This window comes from Condylura cristata, unplaced genomic scaffold (assembly GCF_000260355.1).
Source record: "Condylura cristata isolate star-nosed mole 26May11 unplaced genomic scaffold, ConCri1.0 scaffold00011, whole genome shotgun sequence".
Classification (NCBI taxonomy): domain Eukaryota; kingdom Metazoa; phylum Chordata; class Mammalia; order Eulipotyphla; family Talpidae; genus Condylura; species Condylura cristata.
The window spans coordinates 18,314,599-18,322,195 of NW_004567112.1; the positions used below are offsets into that span (position 1 = coordinate 18,314,599).

General features: G+C 50.6%; 1 protein-coding gene across 1 annotated transcript; it reads right to left on the reverse strand.

Moving 5' to 3' along the window:
* Positions 1-3,332: 3,332 nt before the first annotated feature.
* WNT8B (wingless-type MMTV integration site family, member 8B) lies at positions 3,333-7,301 on the reverse strand. Its single transcript, XM_004680536.2, has 6 exons — positions 7,246-7,301; positions 6,598-6,631; positions 5,703-5,841; positions 4,919-5,044; positions 4,080-4,222; positions 3,333-3,878 (listed from the first exon to the last, which is right to left on the reverse strand). Exons 1-6 carry the CDS (start codon positions 7,299-7,301, stop codon positions 3,333-3,335), a joined length of 1,044 nt encoding a protein of 347 aa, XP_004680593.2.
* Between the last annotated feature and the right edge of the window lie 296 nt (positions 7,302-7,597).

Consider the following 7,597-nt stretch of genomic DNA (forward strand, 5'->3'; position numbering starts at 1 on the left):
GTGTGGAGGCAGGGGGACAACCGCTAATCCTGTTGTAGATCCCTGTGTCTGCAGGCTAGATGTGTGTGTTTGGGAGGAAGGGCTTGTTAGGCAGTATTTGTTTGTAAAGCCACTTGCTCTTCAGATAATACTTGCACTAACTTCTATTGATGAAGCAGTGTGAGCCCCAGCAAAGTCCTTTCCCAAAGTGTCTTTGAAGCCAAGAGCCCATTGAAGGAAAGAAAGGCCGGGAGAGAGGATTAGTTTGTTCAGCAGCTGTGAATTTCAGTGGGAGGTTGATGAACTCTGAAGTCTTTGTTTAAATTAAAGGGGGGGAGAAAAAAGCCGCTGCTGGAGCGAGAGTCCCACTTGGGGCCCTGAACTAACACCAGGAGGAGTCTGAGCTGCAGGGAGCTGTGTACTGACTGTGAAGACTTTTCCCAAACACTTTCGGAAAAGGTGTTGTGAGAAGAGAAGGGGGCGGAGTGGGGGATTAGCATGTGAAATGAAGTTTTCATTGACTCCGGTGGGGGTAGAAGGCTATTTTAATGGCATTTTGTTCTCTTATTTTCTCTTCTTGAGCTCTTTAGAGATATTGTTTTGCTAAGGCAGACTTTCTTTCCCCTTCTTTCCAGTCTGTGGATCGCCTCTATGGGAGCCAACATAAATATTTCTCCTTCAGGAATGCGGGTTAATTAAAAGGAAATGAATGAGTGGAAGCATCCAATCCAGACCCACAATAGGCGAGTGCCCTGGCCTGCCCTCCCCTCCCACCAGCACCAGCACCACCAGCGCTGAGAGGCTGAGAGCGAGCGACCCTGTCTATATCGCTGCCCCAGCCTGCTGCTAAGGCCAGTTGAGGCTGGGATTCTTTTCAAGAAAAGAACTCCCCGCCTGTGTGCAGGCTCTCGGGCCAGGGACAGGAAGGAGCCAGTGCTTCACTCACCCCCACCAGTGTCCTTGCACTTCTCAGGGGCTCCCTCTGCTTCCGTCCTCAGGTGGAGACAGATGGGCTCCTCGAGAGCACGCAGAGGACGGATGGGGCCTGGGTTCAGTCTTGGCCCCGCGGAGACTTACTGGTTAGTTGGTGGGACAAGCCAGCCATCTTCTCAGCATCCGTTTAAATCTGTGAAAAAGAGCGGTCGGACTAGCCGATCTCCAAGCCCCTCCTAAGCTGTTCTTGAGTTGTCCACATTTGTAAAGCAGGGCACAGCCCTGGTAAGGGGGCACCGGGGAACCTGAGCTCCGTGAGTGAGGCTGCCAGCATGATGTTCCTGCTGCTTCCGCTGCCACATTTGCGGAATGCACGGAGGGGTGAGTGGGTGATACAAGAAGTAGAAAAAAGGCACATTAGATCTAAGGTAGCTCAGTGATGTTTTCTTTATAGAAGTCAGGTGAATCTGGTAGCAATCACATCCATTTGGAAACACAAAAACAGAAGCTAGGAGTCTTTCTGGCAGCACAACACGTACTGACCTACCACTCGGCATTATCAGGTAGGGAGCACGACCTCGGACTATGTGTACGCCGAGAGACTTGGAGAGTGCACCTTACTTCGCACATTGTGCTTCACTTTCCAGCTGCCTGCCAGGTCGGCTTACTGTCCGCCAGGCCAGTATCTGCTTGCTGCTCAGTTAAAGCAAGAGGGCCAGGCAGGGGATTCACCAGCCCCAAAGCAAGGCTGAGGCTCTTTTGCTGATAGAGCTGGAAATGAAGCCCTAGGGGACCGTGGAAAAAAAAAAAGGGGGGGGGTTGAAAGCTCCTGAAAGGAAGGGGAACCTCTCTCCTCAGTGCTAATAGGACCAGAAGATGTGTTGGGGTGAGGCCAGGGCCTGGGGTCTGACGGTATCAGTGTGTCACATGGAGTCCTTACGTCAGCCTTATACCTAAAGTGCAGGCCCTCGTTACCTCTTGTACTCTTCCTCGGCTGGAGAGGTGGAGGGAGGTGGTGTAGCATCTGACCACCTCTCCAGAAGGAATGCTCAGCACCCAGACCCAGGAGCTGGCCAGGCAATACTGTGGATGGCAGAGGGTCTGTCAGGAATGGGCTTCCCTTCCCAGAGCCCCTTTCACCATTAAGTCCCTGCCCACGGCTGCTCCACGGAAAGAGAATCAGGAGACTCAGGCACTGCAAGCAGCAAACTCTTAATTACAGAGTGAGTGTATTAGTGGGAGATTTATGTGGCTGATTGACTAATCGTTGGCAGCTTAGCCTCAGTCAGGTCAAGATAATTACTTAGGCCACTGGGGAAGTGAGGCTGTAGGGAAGCAAGCATGCTAACAGGTGACATCTTCTACCTGCCCTCTGCTTTGTCCCCGAACAGAAGTTCGATAACTGGAGGTAAAACAGGCATGGCACGGTGTCTGCAATAAATTAAGGCTCAAGGTGCTGAACTTCCTGTTAGGAACAGGATCATGGCAGGAAGTTACTGAGGAGAAATGTGTGGCGCCCTTCGGCCTGAGACTGCCGAGAACCGGGTTAGTAAAGGGCCCTAACCCACCTACTGAGGTGCACGTCAGGGTCTCAGTCAGAAATTGGCTTTAGTTAGCCAACTTATTTAGTCTTGGCTCAGAGAAACAAGGGATCCTTTGGGGCAGGAGAAAAGGTTAAGTTGGTAGGAGAAAATGGGTTAGGAGCAGGGAATTTCTTTAAAAGACAGGCAGTGACAGGTCATCGGTCCTGATGCTGTTCCCAGACGTTGTGGTTAAGTGTCTGATGCCCCGTGGGTGGTTATAGAATGGCCATTGTTCGGTGGTAACTCACTTGAGACATGGCATTGCAAGGACCGGGAACACCCTTGGTTTTCAGCAAGTCCGTGCTCCAGGGTTACCACTTCATCTTCAACCTCTGGGACCCTACCACCAAAGACACACAGCTGCCAACAAATGACAGGGAATCAGAAGCGCAGGAGGGGTGCTGTGGAAGAAAGATGGGGCTATGGTAGAAACCTGCCCCTGTAGTGGGGGCAGAAGGAAGAAGCGGTGTAAACGAGCGATGGCTGTCCCAGGAGCCTGCATCTGAGAAGGGGTCAGCCAGTTCCTAAGGCTTGAGAGGCTAGGCCAGGCCATGGTGCAGCCAGGGAGGGCAAGAAGGAATGCCTATCTCATCCTAATCCGAAGATCATAGTTGAACATCTCAAAACACTCTCAAACCTCTCTGTGGGCTGCGAGGGTGGCTCAGACAAAACTCCAAAGAGTGCAGAGGAATTGGGGGCACAAGATGGAAAGCAGCGCGCTCAGAGAGCTCTCGGGGTTCCTGGGCCTGCGAAGGCCCTATTCCGTAGGTTCCTCTAGTACTGGGGACGCTAAAAGAAGCCAAGGGCAGAGGAGGAAACGAGGGGGTGGAGAAGATCCTAGGGTTTCCTGCCAGGTTTGTGCACCGCGCCACCCCGCGGCCGCTCGGCGCGGCTGCAGAAGTACTTGGTGACCCGCCGGCGGCACTGCTCACAGCGGACAGCGCAGCACCAGTGGAATTTGCAGTTGCAGCTGGACACGGTCTCGGCGCGCCGCTCCTCCACCGCCAGCCCGCAGTCCCCGCACAGCCGGCGGCAGCTGCGGCGCTCCCAGCGGCCCAGGGCCCTCCCGCGCCGCAGACACTCTCGGCCTTCGGTGCCCAGCAGCCCCAGCGTTTTGTTCTCCAGGCAGTAGTCAGGGGAGTCCTCCAGGTGCACCAGCTCCCGCGTGGAGATGGAGCGGAAAGTGTCGGCGATGGCGCCGCGGCCCGCCGCGCTGTTGCCGGCACCCTGCAGCAGGTCCACCTTGAGCGCCGCGTGGTACTTCTCCTTCAGGTGCGCGCCCACCTCGCGGAACTCGGGCAGCTGCAGCCAGCAGGTCTGCGTAGTACAGCTGCCAGACACGCCGTGACACTTACACGTGCGCTTCATGGTGCCCTTCACCGCCTGGAGAGAGAGCTGGGGTGAGCACCTGGGGAGTCTCGGCCGCCGGGAGCTGGCAGGCCTCCAGTCTGCTCGGTCAGCTCGCCTGGTACCTCATTTCGTCCTGCTCTTACGCGTCTTGTTAAATGGACCGAAGAGCCGCCCTCACCTACGACAGGGTGTGGGTGGAGCCAGTTGCCCAACTCCTGGGGCTGAAGGACTCACCTTGCGGCCAGCCTCGTTGTTGTGCAGGTTCATGGCTGCCCGGGCATCTTGTCCGGTCTCTAGGGCATCCACGAACTGCTTGGATATTGCCTCTCCGAAGCCCACGTTGTCGCTGCAGCCTCCCCACAGCCAGCCTTGGCCCCCTGGAAAAGCGCATGGGGAGGAAAGGTTGTAGATCAGGCGCAGGGAACTTCCTGCACTGCTGTTTCTAATTAAGTTTGGGAGATCCGGGATGTGGAAAGGTTAAGGTTTGGGTGAATGCCTTGTCCCCAGATTATCAGTTTCGGCCTGGATTTTTTTTTTTTCTTTTGCCACCTTTGCGCCAGCCAATCCCTTGTTCAGAAATCCATGACGTAAGTAGTTGCCTAGTGGATTCTCTGCAGGGGGCAGGCGTGCTCCTCGGCTACTGGGTTCCTGTAGAGTGTGCACGTGCTGATAAGATTGAGATGGGGCGAAATAAGCTGAAAGGGCAGCGAGGGAAGTCCAAGCAACAGCCAAGTTGTAAGTTGAGTTGGAGGGCTCAGGCCTTTAGAGATGCCGGTGAAGGGGCGAGTGGAAGGGAGACGAGCAGGGACAGGACTTCCGGCTGTTTGAGGGAGTGACAGGACTGAGTCTGCAGGTAGTGTTGTTCCTTTATTATTTTAATTAAGGGAATTACTCAGTGGAAGTTGAGTTCCAGGCTACATTAACCCAATTTGTCACTGTTTGGGGTTGGGCTGCATCTGGTTGACCCTGAGTTTTCTCAGATTTTGATGCCCACAACTCTTCATTCTGCTAAGCTTTTCATCTGTAAGGGAACTTTATTGGCCTGCCCTACCCACCCCCAAAACCCCACTTACCCAGTTGCCCGTTGCGGGAGTCATCACAGCCACAGTTGTCAAAATCCCCAAGGCTGCAATTTCTCGTCAGGGTGTACATGACCCCAGCAGAACTGATGGCATGAACAAATGCAGTCTCCCGGTTAGCTGGCAGAAACCAAAAATAGGAAGCGTTAGAGGGAAGGGTTGTGGCTCAAACAAATACCTTCCCTTAATACCACTGGTGTACCTCCTTTCTCAGCTGCACCCTATTGCCCCAACTTTATAATATACCTTATTCACGTTCAGGGTCTGCTCCAGCCCTGGCCTCAGCCCTACTTTTCACCCAGCCCATCTTTGCAGGTCACACATTTTAGGGCTAGTGGCTGGATTACCATTGATGTACATGGTTGTAAAGGATTTAGGCAGGAAGGGGAGGAGATGAATCTGAAGGCCAGGTTTTAAAGAGCCTGTTCCTCCAGGGACACTGAAGTCTAAGAGGCCTGTGCTAATTATCCCTGAAAAGAACCTGTGATGGTCAGCTCTTTCATTTATTGGTCTGGCCACTCCATCTTCTCTGTTCACCAAGTCACTTCCCACTTGTCCAGTACCTGTCTAACTGGGATGCTAAGGATGGTTTAGAAGTGGGAGTGAGGCAAAGGTGTTGGGAAGAGAGAAAAAAGCCTTAGACATAAGGAGAAGGAACACAGAAGATCCCAGAGGGAAGGACGACCTGAGAGTAGAGACCAGGTGGGGCATCCCTGGAGAGTGGGGCTCTAACCTGTGGCCAGGGGGTCCAGGGAGCTGTGGCCGAGGCTTTCCTTACCACTGCGAAGGCCGCCGTGGCTGGACAACTGCAGGGCTCTCTCGGGGCAGTTCCAGCGGTCCCAGGCAAACTGGTATTTGCATTCTTCAATACCGCTTTGGGCACCCGCTGCCACACTGCTGGAATAGATCAGGTAAGCCTGCAGGGACACAGGGGTCAAAGTTCAGACTCACAGCAGCTGGACTTGGGAGGCTTTGCTTAAAGGGCCTCTCTTCCTTCTCTCCTGTCCCTCCAAAATAAGCACTTTAAAAATGCTATCTCCTTCAGCATTAAAAGTAGTCAGAGACTCATTTTATAGATTAGAAACTGAAGGCTCATCAAACTGAAATAATGCAGTTTTCCCAAGGTCCCATAGCTAGCAAATGGTAGAAACTGGGAATGAAACTCAGTTTTATCAGATGCTAGACCCCTGTTAGCCTTCATTCACTATACTAGTCTGCTGCTTTAAAGGGAGCCCACTTACATATTTCATGAATTTTCCAGCTGTTCTTATCCCACTACAATCTTAGAAGATAACATTTTGCAGCTGTAAATATCTTTTTATGGCAGACAGCACAATTCCAGTGTTTTCAAGACGAAAAACACTTGTCCCTACATCTAGAAGGATATGTGATTGCATTTCAACCCTGGGGAAGGCTCCTGATTTTTCTGGCTCTGTACATTCTGGCCATAAGTTCACAATAAATCCTCCTGAGTCCTTGCCCTGGCTGACACTAGCTCGCTCGCTAGTGTGTGGCTTTGGGTGTGTCCCTAGTTCTCTCTGTGTCATGGTTTTTCTATCTATAATATAAACAGCCTAAAAAAATGGCAAATGAAAGTGAAAAATTGGCCTATGCAGTCTTCATTCGAGAAACTAAGGCTAGTGAGATCCAAGTCAAAGGAATTTGTTTCTTACCTTTGGACCAGTCATCAGGAAATTGTTCACAGACCTAAAAGGGTGAAAAGTCACAGTGTGTAATAGAAGAAAGACCAAAGCATTTCTACTGCCAAGAGTTGTAAGAGCTACTTCAGCAAATAGAATTGGTAGAAGAAAGGGGAAATGGTTTTGCCAAAGAAAAATGATGCATAAGGAACCTATTCAAGGTAATTTATTTTGTAAAAATCTGTACTCAAGGAGCTAGCAAAATGCCTTCTTTGAAAAGTCAAAATTTGAACTACCGTTAAGTGGTGGGTCTATAGACAGGGTGTTTGGGCATTATTTTGCCATGGGGTAGGAAGTGAACTAGCATTAGCTGACTCTCCCAACACTCTACTCTCCTATTTTACATGTGGGTCTTGTGGAGTCCTTACTGTCTCACGCATTACTATCCCCATTTTCCAAGTAGGGAATCAGAGACCCTTAAAAAGTTAAATATATTGTTCAAGCTCACCCAACTCATAAATGCCTGAAGCAGCATATGAATCCAGGTCCATCTGTCTCCATGGGACTCTGGAAAGAATAGTTTTCTAATCAGAAAGAAGTAAATAGTGGAATTTCTTTCTAGGAATTGAGTCATAATTGAATTCCAAGAATAATCTGACTCTAGGCAAGGGTTAGCTGTACCTTTCAGCACTAAAAATGGACTTGCCATCTGACTCAGCAGTTCCACAGTAGGTCATTTTTTCCCAGGGGAAAAAAAGGACTTATTTTTACTTATGAACTTGCACTTGAATGATCAAAACAACTATATTCATTATAGTAAAAACTGGGAACTACCCAAATATCCTTCAAAGACTGAGTGGTTAAAAGAAAAACCTGTAGTCTCTCCATACCAGAGATACCACTCAGCAATAAAAATGTGAAATCACTGATAACATGCGTTGGGGTGAAGCTCAGGGAAGTTACACTGAATGCCCAAAGCCAATCTCAAAGGGTACATATTGCATTATTTCATTTACATAAGTTATGAAATATA